The 17323-nt window shown below is 41.2% G+C and overlaps 1 protein-coding gene across 3 annotated transcripts in view; it reads left to right on the forward strand.

Moving 5' to 3' along the window:
• The window catches only part of PLCE1 (phospholipase C epsilon 1), a 447646-nt gene that overhangs the window by 397475 nt on the left and 32848 nt on the right, over window positions 1–17323 (forward strand). For all 3 annotated transcript variants that reach the window (XM_060192220.1, XM_007535620.3, XM_060192230.1), the window contains 2 exons: window positions 1356–1487; window positions 3224–3514. In XM_060192220.1, coding sequence (XP_060048203.1) covers window positions 1356–1487; window positions 3224–3514 — 423 coding nt within the window. The remainder of the gene's footprint in view (window positions 1–1355; window positions 1488–3223; window positions 3515–17323) is intronic.

A 17323-nucleotide genomic window follows, 5' to 3' on the forward strand; every position in this document is an offset into this window, starting at 1 on the left:
GCAATATTAAAAAAAAATCTCCCAATTTCTCTGTCTCTATCCAATAAATAAATAATAAATAATGGAAACTAAAAAATAAATCTTAAGCACATACACTACAGAGCACAATGACCCCGATAACCCTTGTGGCAATAAAAAAATAAATAAATAAAAAAGATAGTCTGCTAAATATATCCATAATTTTGGGGCTGGGTGGTGGCGCACCTGGTTGAACACACATGTTACAATGCGCAAGGACCAAGGTTCAAGCCCCTGATCCCCACCTGCAGGGGGAAAGCTTTGCAAGTAGTGAAGAGGGGCTGCAGATGTCTCTCTGTCTCTCTCCCTTTCTATCTCCCCCTTCCTTCTCGAATTCTGGCTGTCTCTATCCAATAAATAGATAAAGATAATTTTAAAAATTAAATATATATATCCATAATTTCACTGAATGATCATTCTTATTTAATCCTAACCATAGCTCTTTCAGAGATGAGGAAATAATGAAGTAACTTGTACGAGGTTTCACTGCTAGGAACTCGGTTAAAACGCAAAGCCTACATTCATTTAACACTACTTTAGCCTGTCTTCTCTGATATTCTTGGAAGATGTGTTTTCATCTCAAAGATGATCTCTTGAACACTGCTTCAGCTGAAGGAACTGCTCCCTAGTGACACAAGTGTGGGTAATAGGAATGATTTGGAGGCAATCTGGGCTTGTCCGGCGCCTGTAAATCACTGGAACCAGGTCTGCATAGTAAACATTTACTTCCTCATTCAGCGAATAATTCAAGTTCTCTCTACCCCAGGCACCATGCAAGGCAGGAAGGATTCAGCAAGGGTTTGAATCAAGAATGAGAAAGAGAAGCCATGAAATGTCATTATCATTATAATACACTTCCCAGTTAATGTTCAGTCTAACCATGTACATGAGCTGCAGTAATTAAATCTGTTTCATAGATAAGGAAACTGAGTAACAGAGAAGGCAGGTCTTAAATCAAACTTATGATAGGAACTGAATAGAAAGTTTCTCATCTCTCCAAGTTGAATAATTAGCTCCTCTTCACTTGAACATTGACTATAGGACTTTCTTTTCTGGCAAGGCTTCAAAATCTGATGTGCAGTCCAATGGGCATGTCTATGATTTTATGATCATTCTGTAATAATCATGTGGTTCTCGTTATATTGGCCTATAGGGATAAAAGCTTTGCTATAATTGCCTACAGTATTATTCTCACTGTGCTGAAAATGAGAGTAGATTTTCTGTAATAAGTTACAAGAGAGTAGTAAGACTTCAAAATAAACATTAACAGGAATGGAAAATGTTGAATTCCCTTGCTTGTAGTTTTTGGCTTATTTATTTTCATTTTATGGGAACAGGCCTGTCAACTCTAAATGCATCTGGCTCTAACAGAGGAAAAGAAAGAAAAAGCAGGAAGTCCATTTTTGGCAACAATCCGGGCAGAATGAGCCCTGGGGAGACAGCACCGTTCAACAAAACATCTGGAAAAAGTAAAGTCACCTTCTGACAATATCTTTGCTTGATTCCACATCCTGACTGGTGCCAATATTTTACTGTTATAGGAGTTTTCCTTGAACTTTTTCATTTTTTTTTTTCATTTACTTTATTTTAATGAGAGAGAGTAGATACAGAGGAAAAATACTGACAGAAAGAGACCAGAACACTGCTCAGTTCTGGCTTATGGTGGTGCTGGGGATTGAACCTGAGATCTCAGAGCCTCAGGCTTTTAAGGCATTTATGTAACCATCATGCTATCTCCCCAGCCCTGAACTTTTTCATTTTCATCAATGTCCTTATAACCTGAATTTGGTATACATTATTTTTTATATTAAAACATTTTTTAATTTCTTTATTGGGAGATTAATGTTTTACATTCGACAGTAAATATAATAGTTTGTACATGCATAACATTTATCAGTTTTCCACATAACAATACAACCCCTCCCCTAGGTCTTCTGGGTATGCATTCTTTTTAATTACAAATTTACACTTTTAAGGGGTGGGGTGGTGGCTCACTGGATTAAGTGCACATAATACAAAACGCAAGGACCGGCACAAAGATTTTGGTTCGAGCCCTCGGCTCCTTACCTGCAAGATGGTCACTTCACAAGAGATGAAGCAGGTCTGCAGGGGTCTATCTTTCTGTCCCCCTCTCAATTTCTCCCTGTCTTGTCCTATAGAAGAAAAAAGAAAAAAACCCTCCAGGAGCAGTGGATTTGTAGTGTAAGCACCAAGCCCCAATAGTAAAATTGGAGGCAAAAAAAAAAAGACACTTTTAGCTTCCTAAAAATAGTGTTCATTAAAGATATTCTAAGAGTGTTTACCTCAAAAGCGAAAGTTGAAGCCACCTTGGAACATTCTAGGGGCTCTTGGATCCATACTCTCCACCACTATAACTCCAAAAGAGATATCCATTTTATTTCTAACTCCTTTTTATTATAAAAATAATAAATCTTTATAGTTAAAAAAATCAAACAATACAGAATAGCATTAAAATTCCTTTCCCCTCTCAAAATCCCGTTTTCACTTCCCAGAGGTAACCTCTGTTAAATGTATTGTGTTTTGTTCAAGTAGGATCCCTTTGAAGGTCATCAAAGGGAATACAGTGGAACATAACTGCATAACTTTTATATGTGTTAAAGCATTTCACATAGCTTTCTGTGCTTCTATCTACTTATTTTCTTTAATACCTCTGGAACTCCCTTGTATGGACATACTTCCTGTTGTTTAACCATTTCCTCACCACTAACACTTTTGGTTTACTTACTGAGATTTTTGTTGATTTATTTATCACCACTGCATGCATATTTTGTATATCTATGTAAATATATGCACAGGGCAAATGAGGTATCAAGACAAGAGATTTCACTTCTAATTCTTTTTTAAGATTTATTGTTGACTTATTTAGTTTTGCCAGAGAACTGCTTATCTCTAGCTTATGGTGGTGTGGAGGATTGAACCTGGGACCTCAGAGCCTAAGGCATGAGTCTCTTTGCATAACCATCATGCTATCTGTCCCCACTCTCACTTTTAATTCTTGTTGTTATTGCTGCCCTGTTTTGAATCCCAATAACTGATATTCATTCAATGTGGTGGACTAACTCTCTACTGACAGTCAAGGTATTTTCTGATGTTAAGATTGTCTGCTGGAATCTTGTTCAGGTTTATCTTCCTACAATTTGTAAAGTTTTCTGCACTAATCTGAGCTAATCTTTTGGGGGTTTAGGTTCCTGTGAAGGAATGCGCCAGGCCTGGGACGAAACTTCTTCCCCCCTCAACCCAACCACGTCCCTCAGCGCTATTATTAGAACTCCCAAATGTTACCATATCTCATCGCTGAATGAAAATGCCGCCAAACGTCTGTGTCGCAGGTATTCTCAGAAACTGATCCAGCACACTGCCTGTCAGCTGCTGAGAACGTACCCAGCTGCCACCCGCATTGACTCATCCAACCCCAACCCCCTCATGTTCTGGCTCCATGGAATACAGCTCGTGGCACTCAACTACCAGACTGATGGTAATGGGCCTGCTTCACCTAGATGGTGCCTCCTCACCTCTGTCCTTTGCATCTTATTCTTCAGTCCATAGGGTTCAACAAACTTTTTAAAAAAATTTTCTATATTTATTTATTAGATAGAGACAGTCAGAAATGGAGAGGGAAAGAGGAGATAGAAATAGCAACAGAGAGACACCTGCAGCACTGCTTCACCACTTGCAAAGCTTTACCCCTGTGGGTGGCGAGTGGGGGCGAACCTGAGTCCTTGTGCACTATAACGTGTGTACTCAACCAGGCACACCACTACTTCATCCCCTTAACAACCTATTTTTAAAAGCTGAAAGACTCCAGGCTAGGGTGCACCATGTGTGAAGGTAACAATACAGATAACAGAAAACAGGTGAATTTGATACTGAATTGTGCCCTTGATGTTCCAGAGTTAAGATGATAGAAAAGAACCTTGAAGTGAATCCAGTGATCTCTAGACCCCTTTTTAAGCACATTTCTTTATATATATGTGTGTGTGTGTGTGTGTTTTAAAATATTTACTCCCCTTTGTTGCTATTGTTGTTGTTGTAGTTATTATTGTTGTCATCATTGTTGGATAGGACAGAGAGAAATGGAGAGAGGAGAGGAAGATAGAGAGGGGGAGAGAAAGTTAGATACCTGCAGACCTGCTTCACTGCCTATGAAGTGACTCCCCTGCAGGTGGGAGCCGGGGGTGCGAACCAAGATTATTCCACCAGTCCTTGCGTTTTGCACCATGTGCTCTTAACCGACTCCCTTAAAGCACATTTCTAAACTTGAGATTGCTCTAGATAGAGCTGTGTCGAGTTTGTCTTTAAAGATCTTTTAGGGGCTGATAGCTTGCTCTCCCAGTAGGGCATCTGTGCCTGACCAAGCATCTGGCCCAGGTTCAGGCCTTAATACCACATGTGAGTGTATATATAGACTGTCTCTCCACTCTTTATCTCTTCCTGAAGCAGAAACAATGAAGTCTACCTGGGAACATTGAAATGCTCACACAAGGGCCCCAACACCAAGAAAAAAAAAAAAGTAAAGATTTTTCAGGAGCCAGGAGATGACTCACTGAGTTGAGTACATTTCTTGCTATACATAAGGTCCTAGTATCAAGTCACATTACCACATTTGGGTATAACATGGAAGCACTTAGGGCAGCACTAGGACAGCTTCATGGATGGTGGAGTAGTACTGTGGTATCTCTCCTCTCTGCCTCTCTCAAAAAATGTTTGTGAGGAGTCGGGCGCTAGTGCAGCGGGTTAAGCTCAGGTGGTGCAAAGTGCAAGGACTGTCATAAGGATACCAGTTCCAGCCCCCGTCTCCCCACCTGCAGGGGAGTCGCTTCACAGGTGGTGAAGCAGGTCTGCAGGTGTCTCTCTTTCTCTCCCCCCTCTGTCTTCCCCTCCTCTTTCTATTTCTCTGTCCTAACAACGGCATCAACAACAATAACTACAACAACAATAAAAAAAAAAAAAGGGCAACAAAAGGGAAAATAAATAAATAAATATTTTTTAAAAGTTTGTTTTTAATAGGGCAGTGAGGCAGCTCAATAGTATCTCACAGGTGCTAGGCTTTGAAATAATTCCTACATGCAGCATTTTTAAAAATAAATGAATAAAAATCCTTTAGAGCAGAGATTTCCTAGTACCCTTCAGTAAGCCACTATACTGTGCTATTTTCTCACAAAAAGTAGTGCTGCTCCAAACCTTTCCAAATTAAAAAACTGTTATATTGTCTTCTCATCCCTTTAATATTTAAGTAGAGAATAAAGAATCCTACTCTCAGAAAAGCTAACAAGAAGAAAATATGTCTGTTAATTACATGGACAGGGAAAGTAATATTTGCATTTTTATTTTTTTATATTTATTTATTTGTTTATTGCCTCCAGGGTTATCGCTGGGGCTCAGTGCCTGCACCACAAATTCACTGCTCCTGAGGCCTTTTTTTTTTTTCCATGTTGTTGCCATTGTCATTATTGTTGTTATTGCTGTTGCTATTGTCAGATAGGACAGAGAGAAATCAAGAGAGAAGGGAAAGACAGATAGGGGAAGAGAAAGATAGACACCTGCAGACCAGTGTCAATGCTTGTGAAGAAACACCCCCCTCCCCCCACCCCCGGCAGGTGAGGGTCTGGGGGCTAGAATCGGAATCCTTACTCTGGTCCTCGCACTTGGCACCATGTGCGCTTAACCCAGTGTGCTACTGCCTGGGGCCCATATTCAGAACAAGGATAACTGGTTGATGAGAACTAAAACCCCAAAGAAATACTAGTTGACTATGTACTGCATACTTTGCTTTATGCTTGGTTCCAACCCTTTTATCTCATTTGATCTTCACAACAACCCTCCGAAGTGGATGCGTTTTTGACCTCCATTTCTCAGATGAGCAAACCAAGACAGAAAGGGATCAGCTTGTTCAAGGTCACAGAATGACTTATAATAAATTCAAGAACTCTGGGAAGGAAGGTAGAGAAAAAAAAAACATTTTGTTTCCACTTGTTTGTGGGAGATGATGAAGAAAGAGCAGATGAGAAATGTTTCCTAGAAGCACAGTCAGAAACTTCAAAAGAAAGACTAAGCAGCCGAGCAATTAGCTGACCTTCTCATTCTTCTCACAAGAGTAGAATCAGATCCTGACTAACCATGCAGACCATCAACTACAGCACAGCCTGGCCTCCAGACAAAACCAAAGCACAACTTTAGCTCAGGAACTAGCTAGCCACCTGGTTTGGGCACCAACACTATTCATTTGTGGTTGACCCTGTAGATATACCATTAAAGATAATAGTCATATTTTTTGCCCTTGTTATAGTTAACTTCTTTTAAGATTAATAAGATAAAACAGGTGGAATACCATATTTAGCAGAGTGCAAGCATTCTACACACACAGTTACTGTCACTGAGTATTTTTTTTTTTTAAAGATTTATTTTTTAAAAAAGAAGCTTCAGAGAGTCAGAAACACTTAAATCCATGACCCTTCAGCTGGTCGTCCTTGGCCAGTCCAGTCTCCATAAAGAACTGGCTTATGTACTCCTGATGGTAACTAAGTTGTTTCTCCATATTCTTAGTGCTCAGTTACAGTACCATCTTATTAAACACCTTCACTAGTATCTTTTTATTGTAGTCATGGGCAGTAAGGGTCTCTGTGCCACTCTCTGTTGAATTCTTTTCACTGAGTATTTTTGATAAGCTAAGAAAACAATATGATTTAGACTCACCAGTGGAAATAATAATGAAATAGTTTCAAAGCTGTGAAATTTCTTTTTTATATGCCTCGAGTGGCTTGTGGGCTCATGTCTCTTGGCCCTGTTTCTACTGGAGTCTTTGATTATTATGATACCTAAATATGTTAACTAAACTGAAATAACTAACAAAATTATTTTCTTGGGGAAATAGAAATGCTTTTGGTTTCCAAAGCTATCTCCTATAGTTCTGCGTCTAGTACAGATACAGTGATCCCTTGTAGGGCAAAGTGACCCACAGCTGCAGGGAAGACAGGGAGTCCTCCCCCCTGTGGGACTGGTATTCCCCAGTCCAGAAGCACACACTGAATCTACAGTTTGACCCACACACAACCATGAAAGCTTTGTCTCTCTGCCAAATCAAGGCAGGCATATGTATTCAAAAGTGGACCACAGGGCAGGCAGATGCTTGTGTTGTGTGATTCATTTTCAAGTGACTCTGAATAATCCTCCAGTTCCTCTGGAGTATATATAACCTCTCTCAGTGGAGTGTAGTAAGTAATGATTAACCATCTCCCTATGCTGGACAAAAGAACAAAGTTAAATGTGTTCATCTATTTAAAAAAAAAAAAAAGATCTTCATTTCTGCCAATGGGTTAGAACTTGATCTACCATCTGGTAAATGCAATAGGTGCTTGATAAAAGAACAGGTTGTTCTTTTCAGCTCCACTTATGGGCCTCATTTCTGGTCCAGCTTTCTGTTGGGTACTTACTTCTGTGTCAATCACAAGTTCAAAGAGATGAGTATCAACATTGGAATAACTTTTTTTTTTATTACGAGAGTCTGGCAGACAACTTTGGTTTTTGTTTTGTTTTTATAGGTAGAGAAAGAGAGGAGCCAATGGCGGTGCACCTGGTTGAGTGCACATGTTACAATGCACAAGGACCCAGGTTCAAGCCCCGATCCCCACCTGCAGAGGGAAAGCTTTGCGAGTGGTGAAGCAATGTTGCAGTTGTCTCTCTGTCTCTCTCTGTCTATCTCCCCTTCCCTCTTGATGTAATATAAAAATAAAGATAATTTTAAAAAAACTAGAGAAAGAGAGAAGACCTCATGAACTACTCCACCATCCATGGAACTTTCCCTGCTTGAGGCTCAAAGCGAGGGTACTAGAGCTATGTTTCAGCCTCAGAATCACTGTCTGTTTTTCTTTCATATATATTTTTTTGTTTGCTTGTTTGTTTGTTTGTTTGTTTTCCCAGAACTAGGGTCACATACATGAGCAATTTCCCCATGCCTGGGCCAACTTTCTCATTCACATAGAAAACAAAGGAAAACACAGTGGCTGAAACTCCCCCCAGTGCCATCACACTTGCAATCTCAGTCTGGTCTGCACACATGGCAAAGGCATACATCCTTCCCATTGATCTCTCTCTCTCCCTCTTTCTCCCTCTCTCTCTCTCTTTCTCTCTTTCTCTCTCTCTCTCTCTCTCTCTCTTTATCTCTCTCTCCCTGCCTCAGATTCACTTTAATTGTTGAAAAAAAATACACAAACACCTCAATTAGGTAATGCCTGCTTTTTTATGTATTTATATTATTGGATAGATACAGAGAGAAATTGAGAAGGGAGGGGGAGACAGAGAGGGAAAGAGACAGAGAGAAACCTGCAGCCCTTCCTCACCACTCGTGAAGCTTTCCCCCCCTGCAGGTGGGGACCAGGGGCTTGAACCCAGGTCCTTGTGCACTGTAATGTGTGCATTCAACCAGGTGTGCCACCACCTGGCCCCGGTTATGCCTGTTTTTCCGTAAAGTATCCCAGTCAAATCCAAATAACCTCCCTCTGGCCTCTACCCGTAGTCCATGGATCATGTGCATTACTGCTTCCTGAATTTCAGAGAACCAGAATTATCCAAAGGGGTGTCTATGTACTTAGGGCCATCTCCTTCATGCTTCCTCTTGACTCCATCAACTCTGAGAAAAACCCTCAGTAAAACCAAATATTAAAGTTTGGAAACTGCCCAAAGCCTGGCATGCAGATGCTTGGTTCCTACTGAAAATTCCTCCCAGTTCTTTTCATATAAGGCCCAAAGATTCTTGTGTCATGTGTCAGTACCTATTAAATATGCAGATAAGGTGCACAAGTTAAAATTTTTCATTAATATTTATTGGACTTTCTTGAATGATTATCATATTTTTATGACTATTCTAGTTTCAAAACTTACAGATATGAAAATGCACTGTGTCTGTTTCTTAGGCATTTTTATTTGTCCTTTTATTGAGGTAATATTGATTTGTAACACTACACATTTCAGAAGCACAGGTTAACACCTCTTCAGATGTTCATTACTATACCATGTCCACCACCCAGGTGCCAATATGCCTCCACTATAGTCCATTAGAAACCTCTCCATTTTCTGCTTCCACTCCTCTCCATCCACCTGCAGGCAACCTTGGTTCTGTAGTCAAAGTCTAAAAGATTTGAGCTTTGTTTTTTCTATTCCTTTGCTTCATTTCTTTATATCCCATATATGTGCGACACCATGCAGTATTTGTCTTTCTCCTTCTGACTTACTTTATCTAGCATAATCCCCTCCAGTTCCAACTGCATGGTTTCAAGTGACAAAATGTCATCATTTCTTAAGCTGAGTAATACTTCACTTTGTGTATAGACACCTTGTCCTTTTTATCTGGTCAATCATCATTGGGTACTGTGATTGTTTACATATCTTATCAATTGTACATAGCGCAGCAGTGAAATACAAGAGTGTTCCAATTGTACATAGCGCAGCAGTGAAATACAAGAGTGTTAATATCTTTTCTTAGTATTGAGTTAGATTAGTAGGAGTGAAATGACTGGAACAATTTCAGTTCTGTTTTTAATATTTTGAGGAACCTCCACAATATTTTCTATAGAGATTAGAGAGTGTTCCCTTTTATTCAAAACCTTGCCAACACTGTTGTTTCAAGTGTCCTTGACACAGACCATTCTTACAGGTGTGAGATACTATTTCATTATGGTTTTGGGGTGAAGTAGAGTAATTTTTTTTTTGTTTGTTTGCCGTCTTAATGTAATGTTGAGGACCAAACCCAGTTTCTCATGTGTACAAAGTACTTCCCTAAGCCAAGTTTTATTTCATTTTTATGAGAGAGTAAGAGATCAAAGTATTGCTTCACCATCCATGAATTTCTACTTGCTTTGCCTTTGTTGCTTTCATGTGAAACCAAGGATGGAACTCAGGGCATTGTGCATGTAAGAGCCACACTCTAGCACAAAGCCCCTTTCCAGTCTTCATTGTGATCTTGATACTGTTTCTTTTTTTGTTTGTTTTAGGGCTTTTTTTTTTCCTGCCTCCAGGGTTATTACTGAGACTCGGTGCCTGCACTACAAATCTGCTGCTCCTGTGGCCATTTTTTTTTTTTAATTTTTTAGATAGGAAATAAAAAAATTGAAAGGGAGGGGAAGATAGAGAGGGAGAGCAAAGACATTTACAGCCATGCTTTACCACTTGTGAAGCATCCCCCCTCGCCCCTGCAGGTGGGGAGCCAGGGTCAAATCCATATACTGCGTACTATGTGTGCTTAACCCGGTGTGCTACCACCCAGCCCACCCCCTTGTAGGTTTTTTTTTTTTTTGCCTCCAGGGTTATTGCTGGGGCTCAGTGCCTGCACCATGAATCCACTGCTGGAGGCCATTTTTTTCCCTTTTGTTACCCTGGTTTTTTACCATTGTTGTGTTTATTATTATCATTGTTATTGATGTCATTATTGTTGGATAGGACAGAGAGGAATGGAGAGAGGAGGGGAAGACAGAGAGGGGGAGAGAAAGATAGACACCTGCAGACCTGCTTCACCGCCTTTGAAGCGACTCCGCTGCAGGTGGGGAGCCAGGGGCTCGAGCCGGGATCCTTACTCCGGTCCTTGCGCTTTGCGTTTTTAACACTTCTAGAGGAAGAGGAGGGCTAGATCAGAGATGCCACCTTTATTTCGAACCGAGCAGCTTCATATGGATCCATTTTGTTTTATTTACTTTTATTTATTTATTTATTCATTTATTTATTTTACCAGAGCACAACTCAGCTCTGGTTTATGGTGGTACAAGGATTAAACCTGGGACTTTGGAGCCTCAGGCATGAGAATCTCTTTGCATAGCCATTATGCTATTTAACCCCACCCAATTTTATATATTTGATCACTAGAAAAGATTTTAATTTTTCAAAAGTTGCTTAAGCCCTGGGAGATGGCTCAGCATATAAAGCACATGCCATGAGGGCCGGGCAGTGGCACAGTGGCTTAAGAGTATATGACACAAAGCACAAGGACCAGTGAGAGGATCCCGGTTCAAGCCCACAGCTCCCCACCTGCAGGGGGGGTCGCTTCACAAGCGGTGAAGCTGGTCTGCCAGTGTCTCTCTTTCTCTCCCCCTCTCTGTCTTCCCCTCCTCTCTCAATTTCTCTCTGTCCTACCCAACAACAACAGCAATGACAATAATAATAACAGCAATAATACCAGTAAACAACAAGGGCAACAAAAGGGAAAAAATGACCTCCAGGAGCAGTGGATTCATAGAGCAGGCACCAAGCCCCAGCCATAACCCTGCAGGCAAAAAATAAATAAATAAAGCACATGCCTAACTCACCTGAGTACAGTCCCTGCTGAGTAACACACAGGAGCACCTTAGTCAGCGTCAGGGAGCTCCATGGATAGTAGAACAATGCTCTATTTTTTCAAGTACTACTATTTTATTGGAGGGCACAAACTCAAGGTGTCAAGACAAGGAACAGGGGAGGAAACGCAGAGATATCTGTTTGGGGCCTACTTCATAATAATCCTTGAAGAAGTACAGCAGGGGGGCAGGGGTAGATAGCATAAAGGTTATGCAAAGAGACTCTCAGGCCTGTGGCTTTCAAGTCGCAGGTTCAATCCCCTGCACCACCATAAGCCAGAGGTGAACAGTGCTCTAGAATAAGAAGGAGGAGGAGGAGGAACAGGTGTGTCCACTGGCTACAACATCTCTCCCCACCCATCTCAAAATATAGAATTAAAATTTGAAGAGAGTAGGGGGCTGGGTGGTGGCGCACCTGGTTAAGCGCACACATTCCAGTGCACAAGGACCCAGGTTCGAGCCCCCAGTCCCTACCTGCAGTGGGAAAGCTTTGCAAGTGGTGAAGCAGGGCTGCAGGTGTGTGTCTGTCTCTCTCCCTCTCTATAACCCCCTTCCCTCTAATAAAATTAGAAGAGAGTAGCATTTCAAAAGTATTGTGATTGTGGCAGATCCTCGGTACACTCCCTGTGACTGTATGAGGGAATGGGAGGAAGAAAAGGTAAGTTTTTAGAAAAGTAGAAGGATAAACACAGTGATGATGAAGTGGTACTTCAGGCCCAAGTGGGTGCTGACATTCTAATCATACTTGAATAGCTAATATCTCCTGAGCACCTGTGTGTTCCAAATGCTGGGATAAGGACTTTCACACATCATCTCAGTTAACTGCTGTGGCACCTCCATAAGCTACACATGTCTCTGTAGTTATGATTGGGAACTATGGCTATCTGAGTTCAAACTCTTAGCATCTGCCACTCATGAGTTTTATGCTTTGGGTGTGTGTGGTTATGTCTCAACTGACTTGTCTATAAAAATGGAACTTCTTTTTTTTATTACTGATTTAATAATGATTGACAAGATTGTGGGATAAGAGGGATACAATTTCATACAGTTCCCACCACCAGATTTCCATATTCCATCCCCTCCATTGAAAGCTTCTCCATTCTTTACCGTTCTGGGGGTATGGACCAAAGATCTTTATGGAGTACAGAAGGTGGAAGGTCTGGCTTCTGTAATTGCTTCTCTGCTAGGCATGGACATTGGCAGGTCAATCCATGCCCCTAGTCTGTGTCTTTCCCTAGTGGGGTAGGACTTTGCAGAGGTGGATTTCTGGGACACATTGATGAGGTCAGGAACTTGTAAAAGAATATGCCTTGTGGGTTATTCAGAGACACTGATGCACATTAAGTTGTTTAAAATGTGAGTTGTTATTGCTGTTGCTAATAATACAGATCTCTTTTACAGTTACCAGCATTTCCAGAACTAGTTGGCTTTGCTGTCTCAGAAATCCCAGTCTATGTTTCCTGTCAGAGTAGCCTGGGAATCCCCTCTCTCTGCAGGCAAGACCATTGACCTCAATGAATCAATCACATTAGGGCTGGACAGGACGAAGAGAGGGGATTCTGTGCACTAACTCTGCAAACAAGGAGACAGGCTCAAGGAGCTTTCTCCAGGAATTATGCATACAGTCCCAGCCAGCCCCCATATACAATAAATGAATAAATAAATAAATAAATAAATTTTTTTAAATTTTTTAAATACTTATTTATTCCCTTTTGTTGCCCTTGTTGTTTTATTGTTGTAGTTATTGTTGTTGTTATTGATGTCATCATTATTGGATAGGACAGAGAGAAATGGAGAGAGAAGGGGAAGACAGAGAGGGGGAGAGAAAGATAGACACCTGCAGACCTACTTCACCACTTGTGAAGTGACTCCCCTGCAGGTGGGAACCTGGGTGCTCGAACCAGGGATCCTTACTCCGGTCCTTGCACTTTGCACCACATGTACTTAGCCCGCTGTGCTATCACCTGACTCCCATAAAGGTTTTTTGTTGTTGTTTTTTTCAACACATGAGGGAGTAGAGGTCAACTTCTTGATGCTCTGTGGTGCTTGCCATGCTTTTTCCTTGATGTTAGTCCATGTAGCAAAGTTCACTGTGCACATGGAAGGAATCAATCAGAGGGAACATTTGTCAGGTGTGTCTCATAAACATCTTGCTCTTTTGGGCAACTTTTACAAAGACTTCAGCTTTCAGAAGACTATTTGAATATACAAGAGAACAGAAACAGTACAGGAACGCCAACTGTTCATCAAAGAAAATGCCAAAAGAAAATTGCCAAAAAGAAAATTGGCCACAAAGAGTTGGAAGCTGTTGTGAGGGTTCCCAGAGGTTGACTAGAGAGGTTGTAAGCATGATGTTAATCACATGTAATACATGATATAAAGCACATGTGATAACTTTTTTCAGATCTAACTACAAAATAGGGGGAGAGGGAGGGAGAAGTAGAGAGGGAGGGAGAAACAACACTCAAATGAAAAAATATTGAAAGGCTCTACCATCACTGGTCACATCCATTAGGAACATCATCATAAGCCCCTTTGTGGACTTCTTCAGGACTGTACCCTCACTATGAACTACCAGCAGTAAGGACTGCCCCACTCTCTGAAGGAAGGCTGGGTCATCCTACTCTGCCACTCAAGAAAGACTGATTCTGTAGTGAGTACAACCTAGAATGTTCCCAGCTGTGACCATGGACTATGAGCTCAGTCTGACAGACTCAGGTTGTACAGGCTCCTGTGCTAAATATGAATAGATATGCACCTCAGGTTAGATCAGTGTAGTAAAAAGTTCATTGCATTTATCTATTTTCTTCAAGTTTGCAAGCAACTCTGCCCTAATCCTACTTCCTAGTTCTACTCTCAACTCTGACACCATCCTCCCAGACAATATTTCTAGTTTACCTCCATGTCAGCTATCAAGTTCAAGCAAAGAATACGAAGACATAGACTCCTAGGAACATACCTAAAATAGACTTCCTAGCCTCCTAAAGTAGGTCCTAAGGTCCCTACTTTCATCTGTTCTAGTCCTACCTTATGGCTCCTGTTTATTAAACATGTTCTCCCACTTTCCACATTTCAGCCACAGTTACAGATGCTATTATGACTCCATCCTGACTTCCTTGTGCAGATGATATCACTGGTATTTCCTGGAACCCCACCTCCCCAGAGCCCTGCCCCACTAAGGAAAGATAGAAATAGGCCGGGGGTATGGATCCACCTGCCAATGCCCATGTCCAGCGTTGAAGCAATTACAGAAACCAGAACTCCCATCTTCTGTACTCTAAAAAGAATTTTGGTCCATACTTTCAGAGGAGTAAATTGATAGAAGTAAACCAGAGGGCTCTGTACCCCATTCCACTAGGACCTGAAGTGCTTTTCACCAAGAATCTTGTTTTTATACCATCACTGAAAGGGAAAAACCAGATGAAGTCAGGTACCGTTTCTCTCATCTGAGAGAGATGAGAAAAAAAGGAAAGACACCCAAAAATAGTAATAGGTATAGGAGTGACTTAGAAAGGAGGTTAAAGCAGTGTCATTAACAAAAAACTGGGAAAAAAGAAAAAGATAAGGGGCCAAGTGGTGGCACACCCAGTTGAGTACACATATTACAGTGCACAAGGACCCAGGTTTGAGCCCCCGATCCCCACCTGCAGGAGGAAAGCTTCACAAGTGAAGCAGGGCTGCAAGTGTCTCTCTGTCTCCCTCTCTATCAATTTCTGACTGTCTCTATCCAATAGATAAATAAAGGTTTTGTTTTCTTTTTTTTGCCTCCAGGGTTATTGCTGGGGCTCAGTGCCTGCATCATGAATTCGCTGCTCCTGGAGGCCATTTTTCCCCCTTTGTTGCCCTTGTTGTAGCCTTGTTGTGGTTATTATTGTTGTTGTTCGTTGTTGGATAGGACAGAGAGAAATGGAGAAAGGAAGGGAAGACAGAGAGGGGGAGAGAAAGACACCTGCAGACCTGTTTCGCTGCTTGTGAAGTGACTCCCCTGCAGGTAGGGAGCCGAGGGCTCAAACCGGAATCCTTGCCGGTTCTTTGTGCTTTGCGCCACGTGTGCTCAACCCGATGCACTACTGCTTGACCCCCTAGATAACTTTTTTAAAAGCCTACAGGCCAAGAAAGAAAAGAAAAAATATAGAGAGATATACATAGATATAGATTGATAGTTACAGAATCAGCCCATATCAGTAACATAGGGAGAACCACTGCAGTTTCTAAAGGAGGTGATGGAGACACAAAACTCTAGTGGTGGAAACCATATAAAATTATACCCCTATTATCTTACAGTTTTGTAAATTAATATTTAGTCACTAATAAAATGCATAAAATTAAAACTAATGAGAGGTAGAAGTATTGTGGATTTATGGGTTGAAACAGATTTCAAAAATGGAAATGTGTATGGGTAGATAACAATTATGGTTATGCAAAGAGATACACATGCCTGAGGCTCCAAAGTCCCAGGTTCAGTTCACCACACCACCATAAGTCAGAGCTGATCAGTGCTCTGGTATATATATATAGACATAGGCACAGGCATAGGCATAGTCACTGGCATAGGGGTAGGGGTAGGGTAGGGATAGATAGGTATTCTCCCAAAAATGGAATTTTCTTTTTCTTTTGCCTCTTGGGTTATTGCTGGGGCTCAGTGCCTGCACTACAAATCCACTGCTCCTGGAAGCCATTTGTTCCCTTTTGTTGTCCTTGTTCTTTATCATTGCTATTATTATTGTTGCTATTGCTGTCATTGTTGTTGGATAGGACAAAGAGAAATCGAGAGAGGACGGGAAGACAGAGAGGGAGAGAAAGATATACACCTGCAGAACTGCTTCACCGCTTGTGAAGCAACCCCCTTGCAAGTGGGAAGCCAGGGGCTTGAAACCAACATCTTTGCACCGGTACTTGCACTTGCGCCATGTGCGCTTAACCCTCTGCGCCTATGCCCAACCCCCCAAAAATGGAAATGTTTTCTTTACTAGTCTCCTGTTCTTTTGGAGATAGTTAAGATTTATTTCTTTCTCTTTTTTTTAGTTCTTTATTGAGGGATTAATGGTTTAGAATCAATAATAAAATACATAGTTTGTGTATGCATAACATTTCCCAGTTTTCTACATAGCAATACAACCCCCTCTAAGTCCTCCTCTGCCATCGTGTTCCAGGACCTAAACCCCCATCCCCACTCCAAAGTCTTTTACTTTGGTGCAATACACCAGATAATTAAGATTTTATCTTACCTTTGAAAAAGCAAGACTTGACTCTACAGTTGTCGGCATGGGCTTAAATTTAGGAATAAGAAAATGCTATTACTTTTTTAGTGTAGGGGGCCAGAAGACAGTTTACCTAGTAGAAATTATACTTTTCTGTGCTTGAGGATCAAGGTTCAATCCCCAGGCCATCACATGGGAGTAACTAAGAAAGGGGCATAATCATAATCTGTGGAGTGTTGCTGTAATGTCTCTCCTCTCTGTTTCTCTCTTCTTTCACTCTAAAAAAAGAAGGAAAGGAAAAATTCCACAGGGAGCAAGTGGAATCACACAGGCTGTAAGACCCAGAGAGTACAAAAGATAAAATAAAAGCTCATAGAAAGGGGAGTCAGGGGAGTTGGGCAGTAACGCAGCAGGTTAAGCGCACATGGCGCAAAGCGCAAAGACCGGCTAAGGATCCCGGTTCAAGCCCCGGCTCCCCACCTGCAGGGAAGAGGCTTCACAGGCAGTGAAGCAGGTCTGCAGGTGTCTATCTTTCTCTCCCTCTCTCTGTCTTCCCCTCCTCTCTCCATTTCTCCCTGTCCTATCCAACAACGATGACATCAATAACAACAACAATAACAACTACAACAATAAAACAAAAAGGGCAACAAAAGGGAATAAATAAATATTTTTTAAATCTTTAAAAAAAAAAAAGAAAGAAAGAAAAGAAAAACCTTATAGAAAATGAGCTACTTCAAAGACTTTCTAGATGGAGCTGTAAATTTA

The sequence above is a fragment of the Erinaceus europaeus genome, chromosome 1 (assembly GCF_950295315.1).
Source record: "Erinaceus europaeus chromosome 1, mEriEur2.1, whole genome shotgun sequence".
In the NCBI taxonomy this organism is placed as follows: domain Eukaryota; kingdom Metazoa; phylum Chordata; class Mammalia; order Eulipotyphla; family Erinaceidae; genus Erinaceus; species Erinaceus europaeus.